General features: G+C 37.5%; 2 protein-coding genes across 2 annotated transcripts; one reads left to right on the plus strand and one right to left on the minus strand.

The window, feature by feature from the left end:
- The first annotated feature begins 556 nt into the window (after nt 1-556).
- Nucleotides 557-19,123, plus strand: LOC122416226 (uncharacterized). Its single transcript, XM_043428980.1, has 3 exons — nt 557-1,452; nt 16,557-16,914; nt 17,537-19,123. Exons 1-3 carry the CDS (start codon nt 1,145-1,147, stop codon nt 17,822-17,824), a joined length of 954 nt encoding a protein of 317 aa, XP_043284915.1. The 5' UTR covers nt 557-1,144; the 3' UTR covers nt 17,825-19,123.
- On the minus strand, nt 19,115-23,705 carry wap (DDB1 and CUL4 associated factor wap). The gene is made up of 4 exons (XM_043428979.1): nt 23,126-23,705; nt 22,247-22,535; nt 20,988-21,841; nt 19,115-20,280 (listed from the first exon to the last, which is right to left on the minus strand). The coding sequence occupies exons 2-3, from the start codon at nt 22,497-22,499 to the stop codon at nt 21,054-21,056; spliced, it is 1,041 nt and encodes a 346-aa protein (XP_043284914.1). The 5' UTR covers nt 22,500-22,535; nt 23,126-23,705; the 3' UTR covers nt 19,115-20,280; nt 20,988-21,053.
- Between the last annotated feature and the right edge of the window lie 132 nt (nt 23,706-23,837).

The following is a 23,837-nucleotide window of genomic DNA, read 5'->3' on the forward strand; positions in this document are numbered from 1 at the left end:
GCGAGATTTCGACCCCGTCGTAGAACCTCTTGTAAATGACAGTAAAAGTCTACCGCAAATGGTCGGAATAAACTCTTTTCATAGACCAATCTGTCAACACAATCGTCCCCCATGCCCTTCAAAGGTGGTTGGAAGCGGCGAATGGCCGAATGGCGAAGAAGGAAAAGAAGAAGAAGAATGAAAAGAGGCGGAGTAGCTAACGTTTACAGAAAACAAGACAGGTAGAGGGCTGCGGGCAGGAGATGAGAACGCGTAAGCCGCTCTCAAGACCACCCCGAAAACGAAATTACAGCTTTGAAGTAGTCTCCTCTATTCCCGAGTCGCCGGTCGCCGCTTATACAAACAAACACGTGCGCGCGGACAGAGCGCGGTAAACGAAAAAGCGCCAACACTTTACAAAGAACACGTGCCCCCTCCCCCCTCCCCCAATCGATGTCGCAGCTCGTCGAAAGATTTTTCATGGGTGTGCGCTCACCGCGTTAGGTGCAGCGATGCTTTGTTTCGTGTAGAGGGAGACCCGAGAGAGGGGGAAAGATTCGTGCTTGGATTACACGACGGTTCAAGTCGAGCCTCTCTCAACGGCTGAACCAAGACATCTCATTGGGCACTCGCCTCGCCTCCCCATCGTTCCACATCTCTCCTCTTCATCACTTTCAACTCCTTCTCTCTCACTTACCTTCGCCCCCTCTCGCCCCCTCTCAACTCTTTCTCTTTTCTCTCACTCTGGCTCCTTCAGTCTCTAGAGAATGTGTCGAGCTCGTGTGCCCGACACGTAGGTGTATATAAAAAGAGCCGCGCGTTCGCACCGAATCGCCACTGTGCAAGACGACACAGATACGTTGAGATCTCAATTTCGTAATAATTTTCGTAAATTTCAGTTCGATCGAATCGAGTGTTGTGTCGGAGAAAAATCAACGTTTTTTCCAATTCGATAATCGCTTTCGAAGAGTATTAACGTTAAAACGACGAGTGTTTTTACCCGGAAGAGAGCATCGACGCGATTACAAGTACGAGCACCCGTCACCGCGAGGGATCGAAGCATCCTGAAGATTCGAACGCTTGGATTCGCCTACCAATTTCGCGAGTCCCAAATTCCCCTGAAATATTGTCACGGGGATTTCAACAATTCGAGAAACCCGAGAAAATGTGTGTTCGAACCGGAACGGACGATACTATTGGGGGACGTCGTACGATCGAGGAAAACGTGCCGATCGATCGCACCCAGTTTCCGAACAAACTGACCAGAGCCAAGGAAAAGTACATGAAAATACACGACGAGATCGTCGAGCGAGAACTCGCCGCAGGAAAACAGATCGTCGATGATAACGACGAGGATATCGCTCATGCCAACTTAGCTGACAATCTACTTGCCAAATGCACCATCAAGTATGGCAACTTGATGAACCGTCTCGTACGACATTACGAAAACTTTCGGCAGTCCGACGCCTGCAAGTGAGTACGCACGACGATTTTTTATCTTTTCTATTACGCTCATCTTATTTCTTTGCTGGTCCCCCTAAAGGGACCCCTTTTTCGTAAACGAGCACCCAGAGTGCGCGCAATCATAACAATAATTCATGCAAACGCAACGTCAAAGGCATTCCGCAATCGTCCTTTTTTCGATCATTTTACAATCGGGTGTCTGCGAGAATTTAAAATGCGCTATAGGAAAAACTCTTTTTCGAAGAGATAGCAATAGGAATGAATAAAAATTTTTTTTACACGTTGATTATAAGTATTTAAAATTCGTAAAAAAATATTTCTTTTTTTTTCAATAATTACAACATAAAAAATCACGTTTCCCAAAGCACTATGAAAAAAGAGTGTACATTTTCTGTTACGAATATGTCACACTTTAATTGTGTTTGCAACATTTTTTCATCACAGTTTCAAAAATCCGGCTCGACAGACTACAAAGAAAACAATTTTGAATATTTAAAAACAAAAATGCATGAGAAAATATTGAAAACTGTACGAGTTATATCGTGCACGGGCCCTCTCGTTGGACAGTCACGTTTTCTACGATAACTTTCGATCTACAGAGAATTTTTATTTTATTTTTATTTTTTTTTTTTCACTTTTACAATCGACTTTCACAGAAATACGCCTATGGAGATTAATAATCTATAAAAAATATCGATTTTTTGAAAAATTCTGGACGTACGTAAGGCCTTAAAATATCCCTACAAAATGTGATTTATTCCGAACGATCGTTTCGAACTTTATTCGTAATCCCCCCCCGCTGACAGCCTCAACAAAAGATTCTTTCAATTTAACCGTCAAACGACTAAGTCTCATTGGAAATGAAAGAAAAACCAATTGTTTCAAACACTTTGATAGAACTTTTGAACCGCGAGCTCCCCGGATCATCGAACCCTCGATGAACACACCCGCGATTGCTTTTATTCGCTCGTTCGTCACGTATGCACTTAGGATTCGCACACGCTCTATGTCTGTATATTTATATATTGTTGTATATATATAAATGTATTTCGTTCTAACGAGTTCCTACTTAACTGACCTCAGCTCTCCCGCTCTCTCTCTCTCTCTCTCTTTTTCTCTCTTTCTCTTTCACCTACACAATGTTGGTTACGATACACCGATTATAGCAATACCGGTAGCCTTAATTATTCCCGGTTGAATTATCGCTCGCTGTACGATCGTGCGAAATCATGAGATCTGAGCTCCGTGTATATTTGTACACAAAACAGCATTTTTATTCCTCGCCAATTAGCGGCGACTCTGCGTTATGTCATTTCGTCGCACGATTTACGTCGGCATAAATCGATTCCCTATCGATTGAACACGGAGAGACCTTTATACGAATATTTCGGATGAATACATAGAAAAATTTTCTATGTTTTGTAGCAACGCTTTTCTTCATCGCCATTCTATTTTTCACCAAAGTGTATTGGAATATGAGCAAAAATAATCCATCAGCATGGTAATAAAACTTGATATTAAACAGTACACATGAGAGCGTGCTCGCAGTCCTATAAGTTTGTTTTTAAAACGAATATACAGATCAAGAAAGAGGTCGACACGAGGCCCTTTGTCGTTAGAGTCAGAGTCACTTTTTCGACCACTGCAACGCTCAGTTAATCGATAGATCTCTTAGAGTAAAGTTCATTGAATAAAATATGTAATTGCTCTGCTTAAACTTTGTGCCATTTATTTCGAAACCTGCTTCCATAATCCAATAAAGTGCATAGTAATTTTGATGCCGAAAGCAGTTCTTTCAAATTTTACTATGTACGACAGGCAAAGTGTTTAGGTCTGTGACATTCTTATATCGAACGATGTATCAATATCCGAATGTCACTCGTCTCTTTGGTGAAATGTCAAAAATTTTTGTATCGTTGAATCGCACCGTCCGAAAAGAAGTTGATTTTCTTTTCGACAAAGATTCACTTGACAAAGTCCGCTTATGAACGAAGCGATTGCTTGAAATTTTATTATGTGCCACTAGTTAATTTTCATGTTTATACTCGCCACGTCTCGTATAATTAGTGGACGCATGAATTTTGCTATGTTATCGAGAAAAATTCAGTGCGGTAAAAAGGAAAATACAAAATTATGCAATTTTTCGTATAGCACAGAGAAATGATTGCTATTTTATCTCCTAAATTTTCATCAAATCATTTCATCATTTGCTATGTTTTTAATCAAAATTCGCTCGGTGTTCATTTTTGATATAGCACAGCACGTTATTTACTATGGACTGTGGTAATGGTTCCCCAAACTTTTGCATTATTTGTCACACTCTGTAGCGATTATTATTATAATATCGATATGGTCGACGTCACTATAAAAACATAGTAATTTTTGCTATAAAAGTCTCTCCGTGAACTATCGAACGACTTTACCGAGCCGATCAGTTATTGTGCGTTGAAAAAGAGCTTTATGGGGAAACAAAAATCTCAATGTTTCCAATTGAACGAAAAAATTCGTCGTTTCGACAAAATTCAACGATCTCGTTACGCAAATTTCTGGCACGACACTGAAGTTTGCAACGTTGGAGTCCAACGAAATGAATGAAAAAAACTTTTGTAAATCACCCATTTTTTATTTCACGAAGTATCGGTGCAGGTTGAAAAACTGCGAATTGCAAATTCGGCAGGGAACGAAATTGGAGAACTACTCGTATTATATTGGAGGCTTTTTTGACAACATTTCGTTGAACTCCAACGTTGCAAACTTCAGTGTAATTTCGCTGGCTAATTTAGCTCGCAAGTTCAACTAGGAGGAAAAATTAATTGATCTTAAAACACCCTCATCCAGGACGATACGTAACGATTGAATTATTCCAAGACTATGTCATGAGAAATATCGAACGAAGACACATAAATCCCTTCGAACTCGCACGTCACGATCCTTTTCGATCGATGTACGACGAGCTCTTAGCGATAATATAGTATTCTCTGAAGTACTGTAATTATTTAATTATTAAAGAAACAAATTTTGAAAATTTTCGAAAACAATTGGAAACGCTATCGCTCCTGTAAAGACTCTCTGGCAGCGACTCGTCATATAACATAAATGTACTTGTCTCAAAGTCGCTGCCGCGACTCTAGATTAATTCACAGATAATGATCGCTCGCGATAAAGCCATAATTCACGAAGTCATTTTCCAAGAACATCATGAATACTCGAATTCTGACACGCGTAGAGCTCGAGATATATTCCGAAAAATGTTTTGTCACCCGTAGTCATTTAGAATTTCTCGCGGAGTATATACACGTGGTTGAATACGAACTAGCGAATAATTAAACTCATACTCGTCGATTCATTTTTTCGGATGATTTATTTTCCGTCACAAAGTTTCAATTAGTTACGACTCATTTGAGAATTACTGTTCTCATTACATTACAATTGAATTACATTTGAAAATTATTGTTCCGTTGTAACGGTGCGAGTTCACCGGCTCGTTAAGAGTCATTTTTCCTATTCGCGATGAAAACCGGTAGAAACGGATTTTAGTTTAATTTTTGAACACTTGGAACCTTCAGTCTGAAAATAAGGGGAAGATAAGAAAATAAGTGTAGATCACTCGAAGTTGTTAAGGTTCGCCATTTTGAGATCGGGAGTTGTTAAAAATGGTGAATCTGTCTGCGACGATCTCTTTGGCTGGTGACGCCATTTCTTAAAGTCTCATCCTTCGCTATCTCCTTGGGGACTTTGATCATCGTTTTTTGTCTCTCTCTCTCTCTCTCACATGCCAGCCTCGCGAATATTCTTCGGCATCGAAGCGTCTTAATTAATACAATTTGGGTCATCGATTTATGGATGCTGCGATTCATTGAGCCAATAAAAAATGAAGTCTCGTGCACGCAACGAGATCGAACAAACCGTATTGACTGTTACTTTTTTCGGCCTCTACAAAGCAAAGGGATCAACGGACATTGCGATATCCGCGTGAGAAGAACAATTACTTCTCAAAGCTCGCGTTAATCCCTGTTTTTTCAAACCATCGATCCAGAAAATTTCCAATAAATAGCTTAAAGATAAACTCTTTGCAAAGGTTTCAATTTGCTCCTCTGACGTACGATCAAACGATACTTGGCGTACGTGTGAAATCGTTCAGAGGAAATAATAGTTGAATATTCATCTACAATTCGTCAAATGTTTGGATCACGAGGTAATTTCATGAACTTCCACACGAAGAGTTCGAATGCTCGTAAATATTGTTTGCACAAGCTCAAATGATCAGAAGTTTCTTGTATTCGAAGTTCGTAGTTCCCAGTTAAGAGGATGGATCAGTCGGTATATCGCAACCGTGAGTGCGAGAGAGATAGCTGCAAATTTCTAAATCGAAATTCTTTGACACAGTTTGACCGATTAAAAAAAGGCTCTGTCAGCAGACACAGGACGATGACGAAAATCGGCTGACAGAGCCTTTTTTTTGTGATAATCGACTGATCCATCCTGCTCTTAACAGTGTATTTTTCTATCCGAAAAATATCGTTTCAATGACTATCAATCGATACAGAGAACCCAATGCTTTTTCGTCACGTTATACCGAGTGTTCAGCTGAGTAATTAATTTCCGAGCCCCGACGATATATGACTGTGAAGAAAAAAAATATTCTAATTTGCACAGCTTCGCTGTTTGCTTTTTCAATTGTTCACACTGCCAAAGAAAAAATTATTATCGCACGGTACTCGATAAAAAAGTAAAAATGCTCATTTTTATCTACTCATAGTGTTTGCCCATATGGAAATATGGAACTTTATGCGACACATTTTTTTAGTAAAGTCACAAAAACCGTGTCATGAGGAATCTCACGTAGGCTAAACGTGAAATTGGTCTCTGAAGTTTCATCAGAATCAAAACTCGATCCGAATTCTTACAATGGCGAATGGAGACTCTTCCATTGCAGAGTTGTCGATTTTCTGTCTTCCACTGACGATAGTTCTGGCCAGTCGATATTCATTTCACAGTTTCCTTTTAAAAAGGCTCTTGAAAAATTCCGAATCGTTGGAATCCGATGATGAGAAACGGCGACGGACATAATTGGGAACGAGGCAAAAAAAATATCAATAGCAGACGCAAAATGTGATCGATTTTCAATCACATTTATGGGAATTCAACAAGCACGAATCGAGCACATTTTCCAATCGGTGCATACATTCTCCTTAATATTTATGATGCGCACCAAAGATCGTGCTCGACATAAAGACAATTATTGTGTGTCACTGCAATCTTTCTCCTACGACACACTCGCACGCATATTACTAATATGAGAGGATACCGCGATGTCTGGAGGTCGAATGAAAAAAAAAGTTCTTCGAACTCTGCTGCAATCTCGAATGCTCCAAATTGCCATCGTATTTATCAAGAGACCCGCGCAATGAGTCTCGAAATCCTCCGTAATAAAAAGGCAAGTTTAAAGATTTCCAGATTCTCGTTGCTCCCAATCCAACGCTTCTCGATCTGTTGATCAATTTTTTCCTCAATTCATTAATTTTCGTTTGTCTGACACATTAAAAATTCATTCTTTTCGGAGCGAGAAGATTTATCATTTTATGCCGAATCCGACAGGATTTACGACGCTGAAGTTTGCAACGTTGGAGTTCAACGAAATGAACGAAAAAAATATTTATAATTCATTATTTTTTTATTTCACGAATTATTGATGTGGCTTGAAATATGACGAATTGGAAATTCGACAGGGAACAAAATTGGAGATTTACTGGAATTATTTGAGAGTTTTTTTAGACCATTTCGTTGGACTCCAACGTTGGAAACTTCAGCGTCATACAGGATTTCAAATAATAAAAAAATTTACGATCTTTCAGTGCAAATGAATCCTGAAAATTTTTCAGCTCGGGTAGGGTTCAATATATCAAATAACCAAATTGTAGAACGGTCGATATTTCGAAATTTTTTAAGTTGCAATATCAGATTGGAGAAAAATAAGTTATTCGAAACTCTTATTTTCGATCGACCATTTAGCAGATTACGCGTTTATTCGAACTTCTTTGAATTCGTATTTACTCGAAAATATATATTTTGATAGGTTTCATTTTGAATGCAATTTTCCAAAAGCTCATATTTTCGAATTCAAAATCGAAAATAGTTGTTTTATAGCCAGACTATAGCTCGAAAAAACGAAAGTCAAAATGGCGACGTTTCAAATTGGAGATCACCGGTCTGAGTAAGTGAATGAGTGAGACGCGTGTATTTTGAGCTCCGCTGCATTTCTTCATTTCGATCGGTCTTAACGTTTCGCCATTTTGGCCGTTCGACTTTTTGGCATTTCAGTATTTCAGTAATATTTAATCTTTCGTTATTATATTCTCGAAATTGTGAATATTCACAGTATTGCTGATTGTAGAAATTCATGAATCGAAAGAGTGATAGTCGAATTTTCGGAAAAACGATATTTTAGTGGTCGTTCTATGGGCGATTGTTACATTCTATTTTCGATGTAAACGTGCTTCTACTTTATTTATTTTCGACATTCAAAGCTCTAGTCGAATTAACCTGTCTCCATATTATCATTCGAATTTTATAAACTCGAAATTTTAGCTGTTTGAATTTGTTAGTCATTCCAGTATTTTATCCCTTTCGGCTCGATTGCCGATTGAAAGTCGATTCTCTTGGTTTTATCGCGACGACGGACGGCCTGGGAAAATCCAAGCCACTGAAAATGCTGTTCAACCTTATAGAACATTTATAGAAATCATGAGTGAAATCATATCGGAGGGAAGTGTACACAAAACGATGTACCCGGTGAATGAATAATTAGAAGCCGGTGATTATGCATTTTGCGTTATCTCGAGTCTGCATCGTTCCTGATTCGATAAAAATCTCCGATAATATTCTCTGACTCTTGTGAATCCGTTGCCGAGTTTTTTTTCATCTCCGGGTGATCGAATTTCTTCACCATGTAGCAATGAATAAAGAGCCACTAATTTCGAAGGCAAAGAATTTGATGCCTCGGAACGAGGCATGAAAAACATTTAAATTTCTCGCTGTCGAGACTCTCGCCGGAATCTCGGCGCATGCTCAGTGTTTTTTTTACTAAACGTGCACCTGGTCGAGGAAAAATTGAGTTCAGCGAATAAAAAAAAACATTCGAAGGTAGCGAGAGCAGTTTCTGAGGCAACGAGAACCGAAATACTTTCAAGATGGTTGAGTGTCCGATCGCCTCCACGTTTCTTTCGAAACGGGGATCCTCTTTGATCCTTGATCGAATACGAACGTGCAAGATTTCATTGCGACGGCGATGATTTAAAAAAAATCCCGGAGCCCTCGATCACATCTCAGCGTTCCATTTCAGCGAGCATGGACTTTTGATAACTGCGCATTAATGGTCGTCCCGCGCAAGGACGATTAAATAAAACGAACTCTCGATCGATTCGTGACTCCGAAGAGACTCGTGGTCAACGACTTTTTCGATAAGCTATATTCGTTAACGGATTTCCGTTGATCCTGATAATAACCCGGTTGGATTTCGTGCACGTAATACGATAAATTTTCTTCATATTCTCCAATAGCTTCCTAGAAAATTTGAGAGTGGAGTGAAGAGTTCTAAATCGATCCAAGGCTCGAAGACGTCAAAAAAAGGTCGTAACCGTCCAACACTTTCAATACCCAATTATATCATTTTTAATTTACCGATAATTCGATGAAAATTGAATTCCCGAATTGAAAGTTCCCCACGAACGTTCAACCGCGAGGTAATTGTCGCGAAAAAACGAGGTACACGATGATCGTAGACGCTCGTGACGTCCGTCAGTTGTTTCATTGGAACTCCGATAAGACGTCACATGCATTTATGTGTTGGCACGTTGAGATTTGCACATTCGTATTATCAGTTCACTGGCGAATGCAATGCGGATGCATGTATACTTGTTGGATTCGCGAACGACAATGCAGGGTTTATTTAATTCATACATATAGCTATAGAAGATGCGTTCTAACGTGGAGAGACTCCGTGCGATATCGCACGTTTGCCACAACTCAGGGGTCACAATGAACAAGAAGAAGGACACAATATGCAAGCGTTTAACTGCATTTAAGATAGATCATGTCCAACCGATCCATAAATCGGGTCGATTTTTACTTCCTAATTAAAAATATTATCACTTGAAATAACGTCAGAGTTATTAATTCGAAATTGTAAATAAATTTGTTCAACTTATCGTTTGGCGAATGAAATTACAAGGTTTTAATTAATTGGGGATCCATCACTGACTGAACCCCAAATTTCATTCGTCCCTGACGAAAATACTAAAGTTTTTTATGTCAAAAATCGCATTAGAGAGCACAAAGGGAAATGGATCAAGAAAAAAGTGTTAATAAAAAGACAGAAGGGTATGACAGCAATAAACCGGGCCAAGAAGAAAGAAAATGCCGAAATAAGCAAACATGTGAGATTACGAGTGCTCGTTTTACCAATTTCGTTCAATCTTTAACGTAATACATCGTTATTACTAGTAAAACAATCGTCTCGAATTTTTTCCCAGATCTTCATTATATACTTCATTGTTATTGTGTAGTTTTTTATAAACGTCGGAAGAAGCGTTCATACGACGCTGAAGTTTCCAACGTTGAAGTCCATAACGAAATGAACGAAAAAAACGTTTTTAATTCACCAATTTTTTATTTCACGAATCGTTGGTGCAGCTTGAAAAATGACGAATCGCAAATTTGGCAGGGAACAAAATAGGAGAATTACTGGAATTATTGAAGAGTTTTTTCGATCATTTCGTTGGACTCCAACGTTGGAAACTTCAGCGTCATGCGTTCATTCGTTATATGGAAAAATAACGATTTTTTATGCCAAGTCTGTGATTGTCGAAGTTTCACAGCTGCGTACAATGTGGAGATCGTAATTATTGTCTGTAAGAAAAATTCCAAATTTATTTTTCCATTTTCATATATTTTCTTTCCATATGAACTTATAAAAACCCGAAAAAATTGCCAAATTTTATATTTACAGCACGTTGAAGTGTACTCTTCTTTCTTAGAAACGTTTTTTTTTATTTTCAAACTCCCTAAAAATATAGAATACACACACATTGTACGCAGCTGAGAAAATTTGACAATCAGACTTTGCGCATAAATTATGTACAAACTATCATTTCTCACATTAAAAAAATATTTTTGTACTTTTTAAATATCCTATACCGAAAAGTTCGCTATGGTGAGTTATTTCCTTCTATCCTAAAAACATTCCCGAAAACAATCGAGTTTTTGGACTCTCTAATGCAGGGCCCCCCCTTAAATGTTCGATAACCTGACCTAAAGTTTCGCCAATTTGTTCGCATGCACTTTTACTTCACTGTAATTCAGAATCGATGTCAAATCATTAGATTCGAATCGGCGTGGGAGTTCGAACAAGCGTTTGAGTAAGAAAATTTTCAAGTATTTCAAAAGATAGATTTCTTGCTCGTAAATTACTCTCGTGATTGAAATTCAAGAGTGTTTTAAATTAACCGCTGGAAAGATTCGAATGTTCAGAGATTCGAATGCTTTAACCGGTGGAAAAATATTTCCGTTACTGTTTTTTCCGTCTTCGTGCACCTCTGGCTCGGCGAGGGGTGCAAAGTTTATAAACGAGTCGCGTAATGCTCGATGATTCGAATGCTCAGGAAAAAATGGTGACTGATAAACGTTCGACGACCCAGAGTCGCATGGAATAATTAATGGGATCAAGGATGGAAAGATTATTCGAGAATATCGAAAGTTTAGCGGCCTGTTTTCGTTCGGATTTCTGGGTATGAAAAAATTCGATTTTTCGAAAAAATTTCATTTTTCAAGGCGATAACAGTTCAACGAATTCTCAACAGATTTACATTCTTTTACAACATTCTCAATCGCTTGATGGATAATAAAACTGCCTCGAGAACAGATAAAATAATTTCTTTCACGCCGCTATCTCGAACTAAAGAACAACACTCGCAGTTACAAAAACAACAATTTTTTACATAACGCAAAACGATTGGACACATGCAAGGAAACTCGAACGCGAAGGCCTTGCTCAGACGTCCCTCAGACTCTCCTGACGCTGACTCTTATCGCCATTTTTTGTTCTTTTGCTCTCGCCAATGCCATTATCTTTTTCATTTCGCTGATTAAAGCTTAACAAAATGCAGCGAGAGGAAAATACATTTTGCTCCAAGGATGAAGCCGACTCGTCTCAATAAAATATTATTTACAGCTTCAACATTGTCGCTGAATATTGTTTGTGAGGAAAGTTGAATAGACTTTTCGTAATCGTCAATTCCATAGAAAAAAAGATTCCAAGTTCCCTCGTCGAATTCGAGGCTCGGAAGCTTTCAAGAAAAATGCATTTTTTTCTCGCTTTCGCTACGGTTGCTCAAGTTTGATGATCAACTCGTACAATATATTTACATCGCTTCGTCGCTGACCTCTCGTGCGAAACGTTCGATATTATGATACGAGTGATTAGCGAAGATTCGTTGTCGCGGGGAAATTCGGTCGAAGCAGTTTCGAGGATTGCTTAATCACCGTTTCTGTATTGACGAGAAATAAAATGCTTCCATTCTTTTTATCATTCGTTTGAATTTTCAGCTTGAAGCGAAGGAGAGAGAGCTGGAAATTCCGCGCACGCTATTACACTCGGCGTAATAAATCATTTTTTGAACGTCCCCCCGACAGGGCGCCCGGTCGCTCCTTTGCGCCGGTGCATCGACCGTCGTTTCTGAGAAATAATGAATTCGGTGGTCCAACGCGTTAGTCTCAAAGACACGATAATATTTTTCCTCTCGAATTCCTTCTTTTTCGTTTTATTCGTTTCCTTTCGAGTCGAAATTCACTGGGAGGATCGAGCCTCGCACGAAAACGTTGAATCCTTACACGAAAAATCGAGGCGAATATGCACACGGAGATAACAGATTCGTTTTGTATAGTGAGGAATATATTATTTTTCAAGAATTTTCAAAGCATTTAACCACCGATTGCAAAGAGCATAGTATTTTAAGAATTTTCCTATTTTTCCTCCCTTCAATTCTAGACAGCTTTATGTGGAGTGCAGAAAGTGATGCACCTCAGAACTATATTTCGTTTTGTTTTCGAGTGTCAGACTAGCACTTACCCATAAGTGAAAATGTATTGTTATAATCACAAATTTGGACTGTCAGCATTTCTATGATAAATACACGAATGTACACCGAATACGTGTGACATTTACGACGCTGAAGTTTACAACGTTGGAGTTCAACGAAATGAACGAAAAAAAGATTTATAATTCGTTATTTTTTTATTTCACGAATTATTGATGTGGCTTGAAAAATGATGAATTGGAAATTCGGCAGGGAACAAAATTGGAGATTTACTGGAATTATTTGAGAGTTTTTTTAGATCATTTCGTTGGACTCCAACGTTGAAAACTTCAGCGTCATTGACATTTTAGCATACATTTTTTCAGGGTTGCCCGAGCATATTTTACAATATAAACATTTGAATTGACTGAAAAGATTTTTTATTATGCTTATAGAGAAAGACTCTTGAGTCCTTTGAGTGAAAGGTATGGGTTTGGTCTTTTTACTATGGTGGAGAGAACAATTCTTATTATTGGTCTTCGAATTAGTGCTGCAATCCAGTACGTATCCGAGACGCAATATTCCATCTAGAATTTTCGGCCCCGTTTTCTCCGTGCACTTGAAAAAAATGGAAATAATAGAGAAAATAAATTTTTCTCTGATTGGAAGCACCAAAAAAGTGTCAAGTCAAAGAGATTGAATTGAGAAAACCTGATGGCGAAGAATCGTGCGTGGTGTGGGGCTCGCTAAACGTGGCAATTATTTCAGCACACAAACAAACGAGTTACGCGTTCGCACGACAAATACCGTCATGTTTTTACGATAAAGATTGCAAAAAACATTGTCAAATGCTCGCTAAATCGTATAATGGAGAACTTAAAATAATCCGATTCCAATTACGTACGCAAATTTAAAGTGACGCAAAAAATATACGGCATCGAAAGAAATCCAAAACAAACGTCGTCTCGAGTCGTGTTTGAGTTTTAAATCCACGCGCTCGTTTTTTTTTCACTGCTTACAATATGTTGCCCTCGTTTTCCCTGATCTGCTGCGTTTCGCGTGTGCAAAAGTGCCATCCGGATCATCTTCACACATGACGATGTGCGCACACGTTTCTAAAAACAACCTGCTATTTCGCCCTCTCCCAAAGGACTATACAGCGACGTGGGAGGCAATCTTTTTCTCTCTCATGATTAAAAGAGCTCCACTTTTTTCATGCACACAAAAACGTCATTGAAACTCAGCGACTTATTAGTTTCCTCTCCAATCTCCATGAGCAGTGATCCTATCGATTCTTAGCAGTTTTTTTTCGAATTTGTGTACTTTTTTCTTGACCAACGGATACAAAATTCGCCGTACAATAGTGTATATTAAGAAATAATTGTAAATTAAGACAAACCGTGTAAGCACTCAGAATAGATAAAGAAATATGGACAAAGATAAGGGAGAAATGAACGACGTTCGAATGCAACGTACTGAACGAGAAAAACATTGGAATTCACCAATTTTTTATTTCACGAAATCATTGGTGTAAGTTGAAAAATTACGAATTGCAAATTCCATGCGGAATAAAATTGAAGAATTACTAGAATTATTGGAGTTTTTTAGATCATTTCGTTGGACTCCAACGTTGCGAACTTCGACGTCATAGACATGGAAAGAAAGGGAAGGAGGAATGGATGTGCAGGACGTGCAAGCATAAAAATGAAACATTGGACCATCTAATAATTTGCGAAAAAGGCAGATGGTCGATAACAGAGGAAACGAATTAGAAGGGCGGACAAAAGAGGCTAAAGAAGGGAGGGGCATCAGGGAAGAGTTGATAAAGATACTGAAAGGAGAAATCAATGTGCAAATGTGTCAGTTTTTTAGAGAAATAAAATCAATATGCAGAAAAAGAGAAATGTAGAAAAGAAGAGGAGGAGAGTACTGTTATTAACCCTTAGTGTGCACACCTTGACAGCGAGACATTTCGTGCCCATGGGGTCACTTTGACCCCAGGTCATTTTTGACATCAAATATCTCGGTAACTATGCGCTTTTCGGAATAAAAGGTTTAGTCACTTTTTGCAGTTAATTGATCTAACTTTAAGGCTGCAAAGTCGGATTTCCAAAAAAATCTTTTTTCATTGTTCAAAAATGTGCTCAAAGTTGATAGTGCGCGTAAAAAGCACTTTTTTCCGTTAAATCTCTCGTAAGAAATTAAATTTTGAGTTTTGAAAAAAATCCTTAAAGAGTTTTACAGACGAGGGTCCATGCTTTAAGGGAAAAATAGTCCACTTTGCAACCGTTCCAAAAAGTGTATTTATTTTGGAGTATGAAGTTGGCTGTGCTCCCTACTTTTAGAGAGGGGATAACGATTTCTTAATATTGGGGGTTTTACTTGTGAGATGCTCATCTGTAAATGCTATTCATGTGAGAAAAAAATTTTGGGGTCAACCTGACCCCAGATGCACACTAAGGGTTAATATATAATAAGGACATATGTAAAGAACATAAATTTTGTAAGAGGCCGCAGAGGTCGTGCAAATAAAACTCATTACTACTACTACTTTTTTCTTGGCACATTCAATTTTTGTTAATATTTCTTCGATCGAAACTTGATCTCAATTTTTGGGAGTTTCATTTACTTTTCTAGCGAATAATTTCAAAGTTTACTTTTTACGAGCCCAGTAAAATCGTCTTTTTGCAACTTTGAGGCTCCCTGCTTCGCAACACTCGCGATTGGAAAATTACTGATTTCCTGGATTCTAATAAAATAAAAGTCCTCTCAAACCGAGGACGAGAGTGGAGTGCAAGAGAAATTATTTTGCAAAACGAATAAAATGTTTGGTGCGAGTGATCGAATCGAACGAGAATTTAAAGATAATTTGTCTGTTTTGTTGTCGATGAGGAATTTGGCAAAAGTAGAGCCAAAAAGCCGACCAGCCTCAACGAGGAGGAAAAATGCAACAGTTCGTTCCCGTCTGTATGGCGAAATTTGTTGATCTACGTGTTCTTCGCGCGCGTTCACCAGTAACGAAAATAGTTTTGAAATATCGTACCGTCCCTGACGAACACGAATGTTCTTGAAAGCAGGCCAAGTTAGATTTCGATCGTACCAAAAATACGATTTTTCCAATCTCAACAACAATCTTGATAACTTCGCTTTAAAATCCTATTTTGTATTTTTGCAGCTTTGATAAGATTCCAATTGATTCGAAGCCCATGAGATCATAGGAAGAGAAAATAAAATGTAAGAGTAGGCTTCCCTGAGCTCGACACGATCGAACGAGGTCCAAACCGTTTCGTCATTCTTCTACTTGATCTCTCACAATCTCGTTCTTTGATCAAGACGATAAAAGAGACGAAAATTTAGCTCGAAAACGTCCTAATTAACCTAATTTTACTTCCTAATTAAAAATATTATCACTCTAAATTAGTGTCAGAGTCATTCATTCAAAATTGTAAATAAATTTCTTCAACTTATCTTTTGGCGAAGGAAATTACTAGCCATTAATTAATCGTGGATCCATCACTGACTGAACCCCAAATTTCATTTGTCCCTGACGAAAATACTAAAGTTTTTTATGTCAAAAATCATTAGAGAGCACAAAGGGAAATGGATCAAGAAAAAAGTGTTAATAAAAAGACAGAAGGGTATGACAGCAATGGACCAAGAAGAAAGAAAATGCCGAAATAAGCAAACATGTGAGATTACGAATGCTCGTTTTACCAATTTCGTTCAATCTTTAACGTAATACATCGTTATTACTAGTAAGACAATCGTCTCGAATTTTTTCCCAGACCTTCATAATATACTTCATTATTATTGTGTACTTTTTCATAAATTTCGTAAGAAGCGTTCATTCGATATACGATATTTTGCTTCATATACGTTTATCTCAATACCCAATAAGACGAACCCCTTAAAATTTGATATGCGTATCAGTCGACTACTGATTTAAATTCTGTCTTTCAAGATTTCCTTAAGAAAATTGTTTCGTGGATGAACTAGCTTAAACATTCCTTTTCATTTTTTCGTCGATTTATTATTTTTCAGAATTCTCTTCTCGACGACGCAGCCGGCTCACGTGATCACAATCGTTGCTGTTCTCTGTGTGACTTCTGCTCTCGTACCTAATACCGAGAGGAATCAGATCGCCGGACATCCGCACTCACACGCAGCCGCATTCATTTATCTCGCTTCGTTTGTCATGCATTTTGGCGCCCAGATCTGGATGACCTTCGTTTCCGGTCTCTCCCTGTACTTTGCGCTACCGAGACACACCTTCGGCGAAGTTCAACGCGTGCTTTTCCCTCGCTATTTCACAATCAACGCTTGCTTGAGCCTCACCACTTTACTCATCTTCGTCAAGCATCATCCGGCTCAAACTTGGGACAGAGAGATCACGATTCAGGTACGAAACTTTCTGTTTTTAAATTCATCATTCTGGAATTTATCAATCGAAAATGGCCGGGGATAGTAGAAAAAGTTTGGATCAATGAAAATCTCCTCGAAACTTTAACCCGTAGAGACCACAGTGGTGCAAATTTGCACCCATGAAAAAAAAAACGGTTTTCTAAATTCCTTTCTTCAATTTGGCCATTATAATAAAAATTTATTTTTCAATTTTTCCAATGATTTTAATCGATTATTAAAGAATTGTTACCCCTAATAAAAGTCTCGTTGCACGATTAATTCCATACATTCATGAATGAAATAGAAAGTTTTGAAACGTCCAAGTGAAAATTTGCACCAATTCGGTGAGGGTGTGACCCCAAATAATTGTTTCATTTTTAATTCATCAAACAAAATCAACATTTTTTCATTCAACCATCTCTGGTTGTCCAAGTTTTTATGGAAACAAAGAGAAAAAAAAACTTTATCATCATACAACATCCCGTAATGGTGTTTATCGGTTTCCGCGAATAGATCTGATGAAAAAATGTGTACAAAGAAATAACAAGAAATGTCAATAAGTGGATGAGCTTGGAAATGTGTGAACAAAAATTTTGAAATTCCGTAAAATAATGTTTCAGGTTCTGGGAATGTCTAGTGCATTTTTCGTGGAGCTTTTGATTCGTCTTTATCTGACGCCACCTCTGCTGTCTCTGATGATCCAGAAGACGATGATAGAGCGCGCTGCTGGTGTTGGGAACGAAGTGGGCCGTCAAAATCCCGGATCGCTCAAGCATTGTCCTCATTATTTAAAAATCCATGAAGCTTTTCGTCGTATGCACGTTGGAATAGCGATGGGTAACATGTTCACGATGGCGTGCACGGTTCTCCACCTTCATTACATAGCGAGCAAATTGTGTGTATTATAAGAGAAAATGGAATTAGAGGTTGAAAAAAGTCTTTCGAGTCGAAAACACGCCTCGTCGCAGCTTGTTAGAAATAATTTTTTTTAATTTAATGACATCGTCTGGTAAAAAACTATCGAAATAATTATCCAGACTCCGTTGCAGGGAAGCCTTGAACGAAAACAGGATTGCCAGAGTCGAGAAAGAAAAAAAAAAGAAAGAAAAAAAGTGAGAAGACAGTAATAATGCAGTCCCTTATAAAATTGAGAATGAGCAGAAAACAAAAAGCTTCTTCGCTCTCCTGAGAATTTAAAGAAGGGGAAAATAAATAATCTCAATTCTTAGTCATGAACCAGAATCTCTCTGCTCATTCGAGGAACTCGGACCACTCGTAACTGATTATATTTATGTGAAATTATGAGCCGGATTTATTCAGCTTCGCTCGACTCTTCATTAACGAGATCGCAGAATTGATAGAAATCGCGTAATTAGCCATTCCGCTATCACGATCTTTCAATTTTACAACACGAATCGAATCTAGCGATATATTTCAGGAAAAAGAAATTGATAAATATTCAAGTGGCACTGCGATACGAACTTCCAATGAGTTTAGATTTAACAAATTCCTAAGGCTTGCTCTGTATCAGAGTTGCATCAGTATTTATTCTGATTTCACTTACGATGGAGCACAAGATATTGCGCTCAGTATACAATCGCTGTCATTTTTAGGCCAACAAATGGCAAAAGATGTATGAAAAAAATTTATAATGAAATTCGATAATTTCTGACTGTTTTTTCGGTAGAAAAAACTGCGTTCATGATATTTTTATCTTGCCAATTTAGGTCTTGCCAACTTAAAGAAATCTAATGTTCTAGAAAATTAGCCTCGTGATGATATACCTCGGTGTGTTCGATCGAAAAACCGTTTTCGACTGAACGAACATTCAATCTGGAACTAATAATCCATACTTCCGATCACACGAATATATGATACATCGATTACCAATAACATTGTGATAAAATGATTTTTTATTCGAGCTACACCGTTCCGTGAGACAACACGAAAGTGAGCAAGTTTCGATGAGGCATATTGAAACAATTAATGTAAAATATCCGGACTATGTCCTAAAATATAAAAAAATGATCGGGAAAGACGAAGATGCGATGAAATTTTGTTGTATAATAACAAATTGACTGACGTTTTATTTATATGCATACCGCGAGTCGTATCACGATTGTAAATAATACATTACGTCGTCTCATTCAGTGTATCGGCGTAAGGATTGATCGTTGAAAATATAAATATTACTTAGGTTTCCATTATTTCACATTTGTTTTATTTTCATGTACCTTGTAAAAAACTCTATTCCTTCGCAAATAAATTATCTCAACGCAATGACCATATTTCGGGATTTTCGAGCATCTTCCAACATTTTATTTCCTTCGCAATAAATATTGGCAAAGATTATATAATTTTCTTACGCGTTTACGACGTCATGATTAATCGTAATTACTGTTACACGTACAAATATAAAATTATAGAATACTACAATGGTATGGATTTGTATTTTCAACACACTGTTTATTTATCATTACTGAATTGTCTTCTCGTATTTCATTGCACTAATATATATATATATATATGTATATCCGAAATATCGGTGGCGACAATCACAACTTTTAATTTATCCTTCTCCTCCTCATAATTTATCGTCTGAATTCGGTATTTTTTCCTCGCACACCATCGATATAAACATATTTACAAATTATTCAACGAACAGATTCATTTTGTTCCAATTATATTTTCTTATTTCCTCGAATCAATGAAAAATCATTTTCATATCGACGTTTATTAGTTTTTTTATAGGTATTGTTTCACACGTTGATCGATTACGTCACTAGAATCGTACATTTCACTGACAGTAATAATCGCACTAGATTTATTCATCTCGTTTTTCATTAACTGTTTAGTTTATCAGATACAAAACAAATGGGAATATTCTCAATAATCACGATCGAAGTCTCGGTTATGTATTATTGTATTTTTTATGAAAAAATATGAAATATCGTTGCATCGTACGATCGGAAAAGCAAATAACGACGTACGCGATTTTATCGAAAGTAACATCATGGATTTTTGTTACTTTACATTCGAAACTTATTCGATTCTTTTTTGTCATCATTATCAAATGAATGGAACAATCAATCATTCGTCCATGCACGCTCTCAGTCACATCCATTCGCACTCACAATACACGGGATTGGAAGCAAAATTTTTCCAAGATCGGTACAAATTTAACGATCGTCCTTGTGTTAAAATTATCGGTTTCGTCACGTTTCATTTTCGTATAAATAATATTTATTTATAGTCCATCAGTCTGTCGTAATTTGCACCGCTGTTTGACAAAACAAAAATCACCATTTCACACGTTCGCATTTTGCTTTACCAAATTCTCGTTATTCGCCAACACTCGAACGATCTGAAATGAACAAAACATGAAGAGAATCGTTGATTATTTTTTGATAAAATTTTTCTCCAACAGATAAAGAATTTCATGTTTTTCAAACGTTTTGGTCTCGAAAATTCATAGAAAATTTAGAGCATTTTAAAGACACGTTCGATCAAACTTCGACCAAAAGAAAACACCTGTGCAAATATTCAAAACTAATGACAAACATATATATAAATGATAATTCATACGATTCTAAGAATTTCCGTCGGAATATGATTTGCAAGTAATGATTTGTAAATACACGTATAAATTTCAATTAATGCTAGATATCAAATTCTCAGGCGAATGACGTGATAAGATAGCAATTAATAAAATTCGTACCGAGACTTTCAGAACAATCGATCGACTGATTAGAATTTGACTCATGAGATCAATGTTTGACTATGAAGAAGGATCACCAAACGAGCATACTTTTTATTCAATACGATTTTATAAAAAAATACCACTGAAGCGAATTTATGAAAGTAGAAAACTGGAAATGTTTCGCTACTTATTTTCTCAAAACCAAAGGACTAGATGTGAGTAAACACAAAATATTCCTGCACCGGGGTAAGAACTAATTTGTTTCTTTTTTCAGAGTTATTTTTGACCCAGTTGCAAATTTTAAAGGTTGAAAAATCTTAGTTGAGTGGTGAGAACGTCTTGTGCATAATTCGGTCTTTCATATTACGTACCACGATGATAAAAGTAGTAGTAAAAACAGCAGTGGCAGCAGCATGGTAAATTCCCTTGAAATTCCGTTATACTCGTAAAATTTCAGCGGCTTTGTTATAACAGATCGCGATCCAATCTGGTTGAGTGGCGCCCCATTGTATCTGATTGACTTCACCCTCGGCAGCGGTGTAAGCAAGAATAGGATCTTCAATAGCGCGAGGCATTTGTTGAATATCCCAAATGAGAGCTTGATGGTCATCGCCAGCGGTGCAAATGTGACAAGAAGAGTGCGGTGCCCAAGCGATGCCGTTAACGCTCGCGCGATGGTTGTTCAAACGTGCGACCGGCGTGCAAGGTACTCGAACATCAAGTATTATAACTTCGCACGCGTCCATCGCAACAGTAGCGAGATAATTAGGATCTTGCTTGTTCCAAGCCAAACGAAGGAGCGGCGTGTGTTGCGGATCTTCGTAAATAATGGTGGAATGCTCGAGATGACGGAGATCGAACATTCGAACCGAGCCATCAGCGCCTACCGACGCAAACATGTCGCGTCCACCCCCAGCTCGACTGAACGCGATGTCGTAAACTTCCTTGTCGTGCGCGATCAATTGCGTTTTCACGTGTCCCGTGACCATATTTATTCGACCGAGTACCTGACCTGTTTCTAATCCCCAAATCGTACAAGTCGTGTCGATACTCGATGTACCTATCAAATTTGGATCAACCTCGTTCCAATCGAACGATGTCAGGGGCGCACAAAAATCTGAATTTTTGTTATTGTTTAACACACATTCTAGACGCGTATCTGGCTCAGCTGCTCTCCATACTCGCAAATAATCGCCTGACGTCGCCAGCAAATCTGGAAACAAACCTGAACCACAAAAAGCCATTAAGTCTCTATGAATAATTGACATGACGCTGAAGTTTGCAATGTCGGAGTGCAACGGAACGATCTAAAAAAACTCCAATAATTACAGTAATAAAAAATTGGCGAATTATAAATGTTTTTTCCGTTAATTTTGCTGGACTCCAACGTTACGAACTTCAACGTCGTTCATATTCAGTTTTGGGTGAGAAGAATAATTTTTTACGATATTATGCTGTTCAATAATAAGTTGAAAAGTTCTGACTGAAATTCATTGAAATCACAGATTTCATAGTACTGCAGTTTTCAACATTTCATGTTTCAACACATAAAATGTATTATTTTTGTGCTTCCATCATTCTTAATACAATATGCAAGAATATTGCAGGGATCTAGCCATAAAAAATGTACCTTTGCTATCTGGAATCCACATAATTTTGGTAGTTGGATAGGGATGATCAAAGGTGCTTTTGGCACTGAATTCCGAAGTCTCTTCATCTAAGGAAACTATCTGAACTTTGTTATTATATTCTTCCACAAAACTGCCAAGGGCCAGTCGAAATCGTTTGTCCGGTCGCACTGACCAATTCATGCTGTAAAGAGGCCATGGTGCCTCATACTTGTAAATTTCTTTGCGCTTCGGCGGCACACTGTGTAAAGCCATTTCTATATTTAGTTCCTATAGAACTATGACGGTTCACTGCAATGAAAATAACAGTATTTTAATTTTTTTCTTTTGAAACCAATTTAGAATGTTGAATCAATGTCAGTAAAATTTAATGTGACATGTGTACAATTTCCAGAATAAGTGGAAAAAATATTATTAGAGTTGAAAAGAACAAAAAAAATATGAATAAAAAATTTATACATTTGTCAAAACCAAGAATGAATATCTAATAAATCGTGAAAATCTGTATCCCTAAGAGTGTATGTGTTAGTGCAGTCATAATTTTTTTATCATATAAATTGAATATCATTTGTTTTTGTAACTTTTCAACCATTTATGCCAGTAGTTGTTACAAATAGAATACATAAACAAGTATAATAATGGAAATTTAACAGGTAAGATTCCAATCAATGAAATGATTTCATAATTTTGACAGCAACATGATAAAGTTTTATTTCCACTATTATTTTTTTGTGTCTATAATTGGAAACATTAAATGTAATGCCAATGTGCATTAAAAAAAATGACGAGCGATAGTATGATGAGAATATTAAAACCCAACTTTTAATTGCTCAACAACTGATCAAGTGATGAAGGAATGGTTCATTTGTAACAATACTTACGATATAAAATAATGTTCAAGTTTTAATCGCTGGTCCAATGAAATGTACAGAAATCTCAACAAGGATTCGTTTTTTTACACACACTTCAAAATCCTAACCCCTTCAAGCTCGTCAATTCACTCATCTAGACACCGCACTAGTCTAGAGCGCGTGATACCGGTCAAAACGTTAAGCGTACATTCAACTTGTGCAACAAATCAGTTTTTTTCCACACCTAACACTTTTCCGACATGTCTTAACAAGGGAGATTGTGACGCGATCGATCAATTATTCATGGAAAAAAAAGGTTTTCACACACGTTTTTCACGGTAGCGTCGACGCTTCGACAGCCTGAAGCCGACTCCATTTTTAAAAAATGGCGTCTATAATTAACACTTGTGAATTATTATAATGTCTAGTTTAAAACCCAATGGATGAAATCAATTATATTGTGGAGTATTTTGTTTATATTATTGTTCCGTTTATTCGTGTTTTATGTTGTTTTTCTTTAATTCTTTCAATGTCTGCTGCTTGATCCTTTTTGTGCTCCTCGTACCTGTCAATCGATGCCGAGCCGGAAGTTCCCTCTATGACCGACGTTAGATGGCGCGTATATGCGGAAAAATGGTATAGCATGAAATTTCTTTACCTTATAATTGCATTTGCGAGCATTTAAATTGATTTAGTAAACATGCGATCAAATTGCGAGATAATAATTCATCGTAACGGATCC

Source organism: Venturia canescens, chromosome 9, assembly GCF_019457755.1.
Source record: "Venturia canescens isolate UGA chromosome 9, ASM1945775v1, whole genome shotgun sequence".
NCBI lineage: Eukaryota > Metazoa > Arthropoda > Insecta > Hymenoptera > Ichneumonidae > Venturia > Venturia canescens.